We start from the raw sequence: 13,772 nt of genomic DNA, 5'->3' as shown, positions 1-13,772 counted from the left end.
AGACTGACAAACACCCAATGTGCAGGAAAAAACCCCAAATCATGCAAACAGTAAACACAAGCAAATAGGGCTCTGAAGTCCAGAGAGTCCATCCCCAGACCCTTGGTTCAGCGCAGAGCCGAACAATGAGCTGAATCAGCCTGTCCCTCACCTCGTGCTCCAACATCCTGACCCAAGTTGTTGTCCAAACATCGGGTTCAGTTGCTTTGGTACGGTCTGGCTCTGGGGTCTGTTGTCATAACTCAACCTATACCCAGCCTTTCCAATTCAGTCTGGCGCTTAAATAGATCGGGTCTTCCTCGCCTCGATTCTACCAGTCCAAAGGGAAGTTACAGACTATTGTTGGCGATAATTGTTTAACACAAAAAGAGTGATTAACAAAGTATTTAGTGTTTTTTCTTGTTTCATCGGCCACCAGTCAGAAGTGGCTGAGATTCACCAGTGCCATCTTAAACTGGAATAAACAGTGCCCATGTCCCTAACTTTACTGTCCACTACTACAGCCACTTTTTCTTTGCAGTTTCTATTGCTTACTTACAAAGGAAATCTGATGCCACTTTGATTTATGCATTATTTTACCCATATTTCAGATGTCTGTGGCACATCTAAGGGTGTACTAAATTAATGGTGATGGCATTTCTGGGGGGACACACAGTTACTAGGCATTCAAGAAGGCATTCTAGTGTCTATTCATCTTCTTAGTTTTGAAAATTATGCAGAACTTTCCAGGGGCCTAGATTACTGGGTTATTCAAGTGCAAGTGGTGACAGATTATATATGACTGAAATGGTTTATGTAGATATCTTCTTCATTCCATTCTTTATCCCAATTATGATGCAATACAACATGAAAGCAATGACACAGTGGAACGTAAGGGGAGGAAAAGGAGAAAATCTGCTTCCGTTGGGAAGCACTTCTTAAATAAATCTAACAAACAGCTGTCAAAAATCTATGCAAAAAGCTGCATGAGCAAACAAATATCACAATTTCAATACAACGAATAGCCTGTTTATTATATTCTTAAAACAAAACATATGGAATTCATCATGTACTAAATTAAACAAATGCAACCCAATGATACTTGAAGATTATCTGAAGGTTGAACTTGTATTTTCACAGTCTGTTCCAGTGCTTGCTTAGATGTAACCTTCTTGAGTCATAGTCCACAAATATTTGCATGGCAAAAAAAACAAACTCTTGTTAATCCATTTGCTTCTTATAACCTGAATCAGCAGATATTCAAAAAAGTAGAAATCCAGTCAAGATGGATTAAAAAAAAATTACATTCTTGATTTGTTGTGCAAGGGTTCGTGACTGAAGAAGAGTTTTTCAGTTTAGCTGTACCTTCAAGCACAATAGAGATGGAAAATATTAAATATCAAACAATTGTAATTTGACGCCATCCATTTTCTTTTACAAAGCCGCTGTACATATATACAAAATCATACAAATGGTAGGAATGTTCATGTTTCTGTCCATAATCTCATTTCCCATCAAGTAGCGCTTTGATGTCCTTCACACCATATTCATTTGCCATGGCTGTTGCATGATCTAAAGCATGGATGACAGCCAGAAACTTAATCACTTGTTTTATACTCTCCCTGCAAAGTAAATCAGATTGAAAAAAAAAATTACATTCATACAGTAAAAAATCAAAATTATTGCACAGTACCTTCAAACCACTCAACTGTGATTATAGGAAAGTAGATAAAATGCTTACTCTTGTCTCCTAACATTCAATACCTTTCACAGCACGCTGCAAAGCTATTGCACTGATATTTTGACATAAGCAAATTAACTTTTCATATTAATTTTGTTATTTTATAACTTGGCACTTCCCTACACCCATCTAATAGAGTTACCTGCTGCAGAACATAAGTTCTGTAAAAGAATACCTGTAGCTTATCTGAAAACATTACACATGCCATTCATTTAGGAAATGCTTCATTTTCAATTTTTTAAAAGACTTAGGAAGTACTTTATGCTGTAAACTGATATTTCCACAAAGAATTTATCAAAGTTATGTGACTTGAAGGAAAAAAATTATGCATGGCACATGAATATAGCTGTGAGTAACAGTACATGTTGCTGCAACCACATACTTAATTTGTAAACCCAGTTGCGTTCAATGTGGAGCTGTCTGGCAACAATACCTACTTGCCTACATGAAGGAATCAGTTAAATAGACGTGACCAAAAGCCATGAAACATGCCACACGTTTGATAAACTGGTTGAAAATGAAAATAAGAAAAACTGAAGATTTGGGATGTGCAGACATATCTAATTTGTATCAAGTCACTTTTCCCTTAGATGGGTTTTAATGAAATCGCATTACACAAACAGTGTCCTAAAGACAAGGAAGCTGCTTCATGCCCCTAGTTATGGAACAGACAGTCTTTCTTAGAAATTGCTTCAGATATAGCTGTTAATGAGGTTGCCAAATTGAATTTTTTTTTTTTCTGAGCAACTTTTTTACCTGGCTGTACGCTTCTCCACATCTGAGCATCCAAGGCTCAACCTATAAATCGTGTTGGCCAAGTGAACAAGATAACAGCAGAAATTTTCCATCTGTGGGATACTCTTATCTCCTTTTAGGTTGGTAAACCAGCTCTTTGGTAAACAAGTGATCAACTGTAAAACAAAAGTAGCAACATGAAACATGTTTTGCTTTTTGCCTCCAAGGTCTATATAAATTCAATTATTAGTGATCTTTCAAGTACACACAGACATGTGTTACACTTTATACTGTATATGAGGCAATATGCATGCAAAGTCCCTTTCTGAAAACCTCCATTGGTGACCCCCAGATCATCTGTATTCCTGAAAGTTCTGAACAAACTGATCCAATTTGCCTCAAAACGCCAGTAGCTGTCCCACTGTAACATGCTAACTGATCATCACTAATCAATATCTCTTCAGATATGTTGTGCCTAGAACCATCAACAGTACCCTAGTCAAGGGCTACTCTATGGGTTCCAGCTCATGTAGGTGTGAAGGGTAATGAGAGGGTGAATGTGTTGGCAAAGAGGGCGTCAAAGAAAGAAAATATGGAAATGCACATTAGTATCAGTAAAGCAGAGACTAAGTGTGTAATTTGGGAAAAAAATCATCCAAATGTGGCAAGAAAGATGGGACAGAAAGGGGAAAGGGAGGCATTTAAATCAAATACAAAAGAGTGTTACAGGTAATAGGGTAGGCAGTGGATACAGAAAAGAGGAAACTGTGTGGACTAGGTTAAGGCTGGGACACTGTGCACTAAACAAAACATTGAAAATGATAGGGAAACACTAGACAGGATTGTGTGAGGAATGTCAGGAAGAAGAGTCAGTAGAACATGTAGTTCTGAGTTGCAGGAATTATGGGATACAGAGAGAGAGATGAGAATTAATCTAAGGAAATTGAGGTTGTAGGAATTCACATTAAAAGGATTACTGGGCATGGATGAGAGAACACAGGTCAGGGCACTTTTAGCTTTCTTAAGGAATACAGGCTTTTTTTATATAGGATATGGAGAAGCAGGAATAGGGTACTTGGATGGCCAAAGGAAGGAAGGATAAAGTATAGATTTGGGGGGGCAGGGGGAGGGAGAGGGACAGGGTGGAGAGGGAGGGAGAGAGGAGGAGGATCATCAAGAAAACCTGGAAGTGCTCTTTCAGCACTCATTGTTCGAGCATTGTTTACCTCGCGTTTCGTTCGTTCACTACTTTGTTCCTGTGAAAAAATGGCTCCTAAAAAGCAATTGCGTGGTCAAAGCAATTCCTCAAAGGCTAAGAGGGAACAGAACGTAAAGCGTTACCTCTCGCCGAGGAAGTAAAAATATTAGATCTTTTGAAAAGTGACATGTCACTTTCCAAAGTAGGCCGTAAGGTCAGTAAGAACGAATCGAGTATTCACACAATAAAGCAGAAAGAAGCTGAAATTCATGGGAGTGTTAGTGCTGCCCCTACAATGGCAAAAATGGTCTCTGGTTCGTGATAAAGTGCTTGCAAAGACTGAGAAAGCATTAAGTGTGCGGCTAGAGGTCAAGTCACAGAAGCATTTCCCTGTCGATGGCAAAATTATATGTGAGAAAGCACTTAGTCTCTATGATCACTATGTGATGGGGTTGATGAGAGTGAGAGAAAAGAATTTAAGGTTAGTAAGGGATGGATGGCTGGCTATTTAAAGTGTTACAGCCTCAAGAACGTAAAGATCACGGGAGAATCGGCATCGACTAATGCCGAGGCAGCAGCAGCGTTCCCAGAGGAGCTCAAGAAACCCGTAGAAGAGAAAGGCTACCTTCCAGAGCAAGTCTTCAATTGTGATGAAACGGGCTTGTTCTGGAAGAAGATGCCCAATTGTACCTACATCCATAAGAGTGCCCAGCAGGCCCCAGGGTTCAAGGCCTGGAAAGATCACCTTACTCTGGTGCTGTGTTGCAATGCAGCCGGTCACATGATTAAGTCAGGACTCGTCTATCGAGCAAACAATCCCTGGGCCTTCAAAAACAAAAACAAAAATTGCCTACCCATGTTCTGGCAATACAGCAAGGCTTGGGTGATGGCAATCTTGTTCTTGCAATGGTTCCACCAGTGCTTCATTCCTGAAGTAAAGAAATACCTCGAAGAGAAGGGGCTGCCATACAAGGCCTTCCTCATAATTGACAATACCCCAGCCATCCCCAATCTCTCTGCTTTGCCAACGATAATGTAGAAGTGATGTTCCTGCCTCCTAACACTACGTCACTGCTGCAGCCAACTTGATCAAGGCATCATCAAGTGCATTAAGGTGACTTACACCCGCCTCACCTTCGAGAGGATTCGCGCTGCCCTTGATGCTAACCCTGACTGCAGCATCATGGATTTATGGAAGAAACTCACAATTGCAGAGGCAGCAGACGCCGTAAAGCCCGAGACCGCCAATGCATGCTGGGACCCACTATGGAGTAAGACAGTCAATGATTTCAGGGGGTTCCCCACTATTGATGCAGAAGTCAGGGATATCTTGAATGTTGCAAGGAGGAGGAGGCTTCTCTCACATGATCAAGGATATCGTCGAGGAACACATAGAAGAGCATAGAGAAACCCTTACCAACAATGCACTCGAAGATCTGCTGAAATCCTCTACAGAAGATGATGAAGATGATTTAGAGGAGGTAGAGCCATCTATTTGGACACTTGGAAAATTTGCAGTAGTTTTTCCAACAGGCACAAGTGGTAATGGATATGATCCTCGACTATGATCCTTCGATGGAATGAAGCCTCTGTGTCACCCAAGGGATAACTACATGCCTACAACCACTGCAAGATTTGTTTGATGATGCAAAGAAAAAGAGACAGCTTCCTATAACAATGTTTCTAACTAAAGCATCTGCAATTCTGAAGTCTCGACGTTCAACGCTTGAAGATCCTCAGTCCTCAACCTCCACAGTTCCTGAGGTTATTATTGAGCATCCTCCAAAGCGTCCTTATTCCCTAAACAAGACAGTGTAACAACTACTGTACAGGTATTACAAGTTTTATTTGAGTCTCGTTTGTTCGTTGCTTGTGGTGTGAGCGAAAGGAACATGTACAGCTTTTTTATCTTGTCAATATTCGCTAAACAAGACAGTGTAACAACTACTTACATAGCACTTCTATTGTATTAGGTGCTATAAGTTCTGTAATCTAGAGATGATTAAAATTTTTACTCCTTGTTTGATCATTGTTAGCCTCGCGTCTCATTCGCTCGCTGCTTGTATTTGTGAGCGAGAGGAACATGTACAGATTTTTTTTCTTGTCAATATTCACTAAAAATAACAGTGTAACAACTATTTACATAGCATTTACATTGTATTAGGTATTATAAGTAATCTAGAGATGATTTAAAGTATACGGGAGGATGCGAGTAGGTTATATGCAAATACTACGCCATTTTGTATAAGGGATTAGAGCATCCATGTTTTTGGTATCCGCGGGAGGTCCTGGAACCAATCCCTCGCGGATGAGGGCCGACTGTACTTGAATCAGCTGAGAGGTACAGACAGAGCTGCTGCCTCACAGCTCAAGCAATGCAGGTTCAATTCTAAGCTCCTGTGCTGTCTGCGTGCAATTGCATGTTTACCCTGTGACTGCATGGGTTTCCTGTGTGCTGCGCTTTCTAAAGCCCTTGTCCTATGTTAAGTTAATTGACCACTGTAAATTACTCCTAGCTTGTTGGCAAATGACAGACCTTAAGTGCGGGGGGGGGGGTTTAATGAGAACGTGGAGAGAATGAAGTGGGATAGTGTAGCATTAGTGTACATCGGTGCTTGATGATCTGTGTGTTTCTGTGTTTCAGAATGGCTGTTTGAGGGAGGCATCATTTGAACTAAGCACATGTTCTCTCAGGTAGCAGTGAAAGCTCCCATGGCAATGACAAGTAGGAAAATTCTACCCGACTAGAACAATTACTGGGTTATCCCTTAACTTAGTGGTCACCAACCTTTTTAAGCCCAAGATCCCCTACTTCGGCCTCAGTAAAAGGCAAGATCGACCCTACATCAACTAGTTACACGCATGCGCAACAGGGCAGAAAAGACCGGAAGTAAAACCCGGCAACCCAGAAGTAGAAATAATATATAAACACCAGGGGGTACCCATCTTTTTTTTGTACTGCAGACCGGTTTAATATTGATAATATTCTTGCGGACCGGCCAACGGGGGCGGGGTGTTAAACACGACCGGAAAACAGCGATACTCGAAGCAGGTTCCTTATGTCCAGTCTATTCTAGTTCTCGCGGCTCTCGGCTTCTGTCCCACTTGCCCACGTTTTATCCACTGAGAAAACTCAGCGGGTTCATCATTAAGTGCTGGGTGCTTGGACTCGGGGTACTGAAACAGTTTTGAGACATTGCCTCATTAGACAACCTCCGGGCCCGAACTCAGCCTCCCGCCCGCCGCCAGACGCCTTGGCCAGGTGCGACTGGTCGTGGATGGGGTGAGAAGACAAGTTCAGGCCGGACGTCCCCGTACTGGGGCCACAGCCAACCGAGCGGGGGGTACGACAGAGTGCCCGCCCGCCCCCCTTGTAGGATCTATCAGCCGACAAATGTTTGTTTCAGTAGATCGCAGCGTGGTAACTGCTCTGATACTTACGAAACGCTGAGTCTGAATTAGGTCGTCTGCAAATATTTTAGCACCGGGTTCCCCACGAACATTCGGTGTGCTAAACAGGTTCAGAGGCAGCGCTCCAGGACAGTAGCGACGGCACTTCCCACCGGCCGCCTGAGGCCAACCGATGATCCCTGGTGCGAGGGTATCACTGCGTTTAGTCCCCTGATGACTTCAAGTGGGTTCAGTTTCAACAGTGGGCTGACAGGGAATGAGGAAAAGTGCAACTGACTCATATAATTTTCTTGCGGGCCGGTAGTTGGGGACCAGTGAATTACACTGTGTAGTGCGGGAGAGCTATACACATGCGCACTGGACAGAAAGAACGGAACTAAAACCCCGCAACCTGGAAACAATCTCTCAACAGTATTTGTGTATTTATTTTTCATTTTTTGTCAGGATCAACTGGGAAAGTCTCAAAGATCGACTAGTCAATTGCAATCTACGGGTTGGCGACCCACTACCTTAACTGATAAAAGCAGAACCCATCACTTTCTACAGGACTTCGATGTGCAAAGACTACTACTATGATTTCTTACACAAAAAAGGAATGTTTAGATATTTCAATGACAGAAAAATACTTTGGGACATTGTACAATTTGAATGCAAGTTCTTTAAGTAGAACAAAGAATAATATAGAAACATAGAAAATAGGTGCAGGAGTAGACCATTCGGCCCTTCAAGCCTGCACCGCCATTCAATATGATCATGGCTGATCATCCAACTCAGAACCCTGTACCTGCTTTCTCTGCATACCCCCTGATCCCTTTAGCCACAAGGGCCATATCTAACTTCCTCTTAAATATAGCCAATGAACCGGCCTCTGTTTCCTGTGGCAGAGAATTCCACAGATTCACCACTCTCTGTGTGAGAGAATATAGCACAAGAATAGGCCCTTTAGCCAAACTAATTAAGACACAGGCACCTAATTAAAACACCCCCTTCTGCCAGGATGTGACTGATATCCCTCCATTTTCGGTTTATTCCAAGAGCCTCTTAAACACCTCTATCGTATCAACCCAACAAGCGCCACCACCTTTTGCCATGCAGTTCAGGCACCCACCACTCTCAGTACAAAAAATCTGGCCCTGCACATTTGTTTGCATATTTCCTCCTTTCACCTTACATGTGTGCCATCTAGACATTTGAACGTGGTCAAGAAATGATACAGGCCGTTTACTTTATCCAAGACTCTCCTATTTTATAAACTTCTGGTAGGTTCTTCCAAGCATCTTGGAGAACGTGCCAGAAATCTTTGGCAGACTTGCCTGCTTTTGTCTCTCCAGGTAATCCCAGACAGCCTCGATGATGTTCCTCTAAGGGGACCACTACCTTGTTGTAGGGTTTGGAAGCTTGCATGCCTCAATGTCCTGGAGAGCTATGAGGGCTGGAGTTAGGGCTTGTGCTTTGACTCTCAGTAGGGTCACTCATGCCAAACAGGTCAAAGGGTAGAGACCAGACCAAGTGGTCTACTGGTCCTCCAGGTTTGGAGGTTCAGCTCAGTGTTAACAACCTTGACAGGTTAAAAAAAAAGTTTTGGAAACAGCAATGAAGAATCCTATATCTGTGTGCGATGATATTCCTGAGTCTCCACCCGGGATTTGTATGACTGAGAATAGTGAAAACTGAGAGGAAGCTAGTGGCATGATGAAGAAAGCCCTGAACACTGCCAAGACCAAGATTGTTTTTTGGAGTGCACAAACCATGTACAACACTGGCAAGCTAGCATAAATAACTGCAGAAATGTGTCATTACAACCTATAAATACTGAGTGTTAGTGAAAGCAGATGGACAGGATCTGGCAGACTAAAGGGAGCAACTGGTGAAACAGTTTTATACACAGAAAGGGATGATGGTCAGCATCATGATAGTGTAGCTGTCACTTTGAAGACAAACATTGAGTAGAGCTCGGAGTGGAAACCAATCAACAGTAGGCTGATGGGATTCAAAATGAAAGGGAAGTAAGTGAATGTGAGTGTGTTCCAGTGCTATGTTCCAACCAATGCCTGTTGGGGCACCCTTTGAGAGAATGGTAGTGCAGTCTGATGTGATATGCTTTGGAAATTTAGGAAGAAAAACTCAATTTATTAAAAGAAGACGGACGCATAGCAAGGCAAATATAGCTCCTCCTCGTTTAATGAAGGACACATTCGATGGCAACATTTCTGGTTGATCTGCCACCCTTGTGCCTTTTGTTGTCATTCTGGAAACGGGCAGTCCATTCATCCACTGTCTCTTCATCTCTTCTGCTGTCTATTCTTTGTCTCTGATCCTGGAGACGTGCATTTCTCTGCTCCTTTGTCTCTTCCTCTCTTCTCCTCCTGTGCTTGTTTTTCGTCATTCTGGAGGCGTGCAGCCCTTTCATCTCTCGTCTCTTCATCTCTTCTGCAGTTTGTTCTTTGTTTCTGATGCTGGCGTCGTGCAGCCCTGGCCTCATCCAATACTTGTTCTCTCCCTCTCCTTGCTACTTCCCGACAACGTTTGGCGTCATCTCTTGACCATAATGTCCCCCTTCTTTTTCCACGCGGCATAATTAGGCTGACCTTTTTTTTTACCTTAATGCTGGATAGAAGATATGAACCAGTAACACCAAAGCCTCCAGGATGTTGATTATTCTTGATGATGTGGTTGGCGCTCTCCTGAATGTACATGATTTAGCCCCAATCCTGCACATGCTGAAGGTGATTAGCAGAATGCAACCGCTCGAAATAGAGCTGCCCTGCCCTTTTGCTCTGCTTGGTGTCGCTGCTGTGAGCATCCTGAGGTGTTGCTGAGGCTGGCCGTGCACATGCATCGTGGTGTCGTGTCGCGGTTTCCATTAAAGCTGGAATCGGCTCGGGTTGTGGAAAGCGGGTCCTGTTGATTGATGAATGAGCAATTTTATATGAATATATAACCCTGAACTTTGTATGCATTCTGTAAGTTAGCGCATTTTAAGTCCGTTTAGTCAAAAAAGGTGCCGCTGTAATGCACTGTTTCGGCTAATTGGAGGTCACAAACAGACAAACAGTCTGTCACTGGATCGAACTCGGGAACTTCCGTTCACAAGCCCGGCGCTGAAACATATGTTCTTAAGCGTATTATATCCACAGAAAAGTAAAATATATACTATATACTAAGACAAACGTTTGACTGACGCTAAATAATACTGGATGTACCTGTTCCGACTTACTTAGTAAGAGAACTTTGATTTTTTTCGATCCCGATCCACGATAACGCACGCACATCCTCCAATATACTTTAAATCATCTCTAGATTACTTATAACACCTAATACAATGTAAATGCTATGTAAAATAGTTGTTATACGGCATTGTTTAGGAATAATGACAAGAAAAAAAAGTCTCTACATGCTCGAACAACAAGTGCTGGAAGAGCACTTCTGGGTTTTCGCGATTCGCGGTTGGTTGAATTCACGGATAAGGAGGGCCGACTGTATACAGATGAAGAAAAGGATGTCTTCAACAAACAGATGGAATTGAAGGTAGAGTTAACATGCCATGACATAATCACTGTCATGGGAGATCTAAATGCCAAAGTGGGAAATAACAACTCACACTTCACTAGGGACATAGGCACGCATGGATGTGGAATGATGAATAACGAAAGTGAAAGACTGGTGGAATTCTGTGCCATGAACAACCTGGTCATAGGAGAAACACTCTTCCCACACTGAAATCCACAAACTGACATGGTGCTTACCCAATGGACACCACAAGAACTAGACTGACCATTTAATGATCATGATACACGGAGACGATCTTTGCAGGATGTAAAGGTGAAGAGAGGAGCAGATCAGATCACTTGTTAATCACCACCTTGTTGTAGCAGTGATGAAACTCAAGCTGAGAAGCACTGGGATCAGAACACATATACAAAGACATTTTGATGTTGAAAAACTCAAGAACATCAGTGTGAGATCTGCCTTCACCATTCAGCTTAAGAACAGATTCCAGGCTTTGCCAGACCTTGACGAGGATGTGCCAGTAGACAGGATTGACACAATGTGGAAATAAATTGCCTCAGTCTTCAAGGAGAGCAGCGAGGTTTGTCTAGGATGCAGAGCTGGTAAAAACAAAGAATGGATACAACAGGAAAAGTAGACAGCCTTAGAAGACAGACAGGAGGCAGCAGAAGATGTTGACATCAACACATATTCACCCAAGAAAGATTATTGCTGTGATTAAATCATTAAAGAGCAGCAAAGCTCCTGGACATGGCAATTTGAGCACCAAACAGTTCATAGCTAAACCAAAAGTTGCAGCAGCCATCTAGCAACCACTGCTTATTATAACCTGGGAATGGGGACAAGTACCCAAGAACTGGACAAAGGGAGTAATTGTTAGGATCCCCAAGAAAGGGGCACCAAGGGATTGCAACAACTGGTGTGACATCACACTTTCGTCAAGGCCCAGCAAAACTCTTTACCGAAGTCATTGTCTAATGGCTACAGATGCTGACGATATGTGCTTGAGGAACAAGCAAGTTTCAGGAGGAACAGAGGCTGTTGACTAGATCTTCACGCTGCATAACATCATAGAACAGTGCAGAGTGGCAGAGAAAACTGTATGTGAATTTCGTGGACTTTGAAAAGGCCTTTGTTAGCATCCAGAGCTTTTGGACAGCCTCTGGCAAATTCTCAGATCATATGGGATCCCTTCCAAAATGGTCCAGCTTATCCAGAGTTTCCATGTTAATTTCACAGCTGAAGACTGCAATTTGAGCTTTGAAGTCAAGACGAGAGTCAGATAAGGCTGTGTGATGCTGGCGATATCACTTAACCTGATGATGACTGGGTTATGAGGCAAACAACGAAAAATAAGCAGAGAGGCATTAGATGGACTCTATTCTCAACTTTAGAAGACCTTGACTGCTGATGATATCGCCTTATTATCACTTATATACCAGCACAGGCAAGAGAAAACTTAGCGCCTGTGTACCTATGGTGGACAGGTTGGACTCAGTGTAAGCCAGAGAGAGACTTGAGACCATAACCCTCAATGTAGGCCCATCAGGGCATATGGCATCAGCTTGCCCTGCACCAGCAGATATACCTACCTAGGCAGCATCATTTGGCAGAATGGTGGGACTAAGGATGGCATCCAGTGCAGACTCAGCAAAGCTAGAAGTGTCTTCAGATCTAAGAGCAACAAATGAGGATCAACCAAACAGAGCGTCCACACCAAAGTGAACTGGACCAGAGCCATGTTCTGTACGCTCTCTTGTATAGGTCAGAATACTGGCACACAATAGAGAACAACCTTGCCAAGCTGTCATCATTTCACATCATGAGCCTTTGGAAGATACTCCATATTTTCTGACCAAAGATCTCCAACCACATCATACTGCTTTAGTGTCATCAAGAGGACATGGCCACAATCATGAGGAAATGTTGGAGATGGATTGGGCATGTGATGAGAAGCCAACACCATCAAGACAGCAATTCACTGGATCCCTGAAGGATGGACGAAACACAGGAGACCAAAGTCAATGTGGCACTGTTCCATAAAGGTTGAAATGAGGACCCTAAACCATACGGGGCACAATAGAGAAGATAGCCAAGCACAGACAGATGGAACACCTTCATTGCTATCCCAAACACTAATGGCATAACGGGCAAAAACCAAATTGATGAGGTTGAGATCAGGGCTCTGTGGAGGCCATAAAAATCTGTTGCAGAACTCCTTGTTCTTCTTTTCGCTGAGGATAGTTCTTTATGACCTTGGCCATATGTGGGATCACTGTCCTGCTGCAGAGTGAATTTGGGACCGATCATTCACCTCCCTGATGGTATTGTGTGGTGGATGAGAATCTGCTTGTACTTCTCAGCATTGAGGATTTCATTAATTCTGATCAGATCACCAAACCTGCAGGGAACCTCCACTGTGCTTCACTGTTGGCTGCAGACACTCATCTATGTAGCACTCTCCAGCTCTTCTGTGAACAAACTGCCTCCTGTATAAACCAAAAATTTCAACTTTTGACTTATCAGTAAGAGTACTTGGTGCTATTGTTCAGCACCCCAGTCTTTGTGTTTTTGTGCATAGATGAGTCTCTTGGCTTTGTTTCTACTTCTTTGGAGGAATGGTTTTTTGACAGCAACTCTTCCATGAAGATCACTTCTGACAAGACTTCTCTGAATTTTAGAGGGAAGTACTTGGACTTCAGAGATTTCTGGGAGTTCAAAGCTGATACAGAATGTATGTCAGTTACATGCATCTCTCATCTGCTGCACTCATGGCTGCTTTTCTGGTCCATAACCATGGCCATTTCTTTGTGCTTCTCCAGAAGAGGATGGACAATACATCTTGAAGCTCATATCTACTGTGAAATTTCTGCTTGGGAGAGACCTTGTTGATGCAGGATGGCCTCCTTGTATCTTGTTGCTATGGTCGCTCTTGCCATAATACAAGAATTGATGATTTGAAGGTTAAACTGTCACATCTGCCACACACTCACCTTTTAGTTGGGTTGTCCTTTGTCCAATTTGATACCTTCTACACACATTTTTGTTTCAGTTAATCAGATAAGATCATTTAACTTTTGTCATTGATCATTAGCACCTGATTTTTAATCTTTATACAATACCTACAAAGTAATCCAAACTTTTATCTGAAAAGAGGCCTATTACTTAATAAACTACCGTAGATACCGGATTATAAGC

At 42.7% G+C, this 13,772-nt stretch overlaps 1 protein-coding gene across 1 annotated transcript in view; it reads right to left on the bottom strand.

Moving 5' to 3' along the window:
- Positions 1-992: 992 nt before the first annotated feature.
- Positions 993-13,772, bottom strand: part of paxbp1 (PAX3 and PAX7 binding protein 1) — a 47,344-nt gene continuing 34,564 nt past the window's right edge. Inside the window, exons 17-18 of the mRNA XM_073045062.1 lie at positions 2,477-2,631; positions 993-1,601 (exon numbers count right to left, since the gene is read on the bottom strand). Coding sequence (XP_072901163.1) covers positions 1,484-1,601; positions 2,477-2,631 — 273 coding nt within the window. The 3' untranslated portion in view covers positions 993-1,483. The remainder of the gene's footprint in view (positions 1,602-2,476; positions 2,632-13,772) is intronic.

Source organism: Hemitrygon akajei, chromosome 5, assembly GCF_048418815.1.
Source record: "Hemitrygon akajei chromosome 5, sHemAka1.3, whole genome shotgun sequence".
NCBI classification, from domain to species: domain Eukaryota; kingdom Metazoa; phylum Chordata; class Chondrichthyes; order Myliobatiformes; family Dasyatidae; genus Hemitrygon; species Hemitrygon akajei.
The sequence above is the reverse complement of the archived record's forward strand: the minus strand, read 5'-3'. Positions and strand labels throughout refer to the sequence as shown.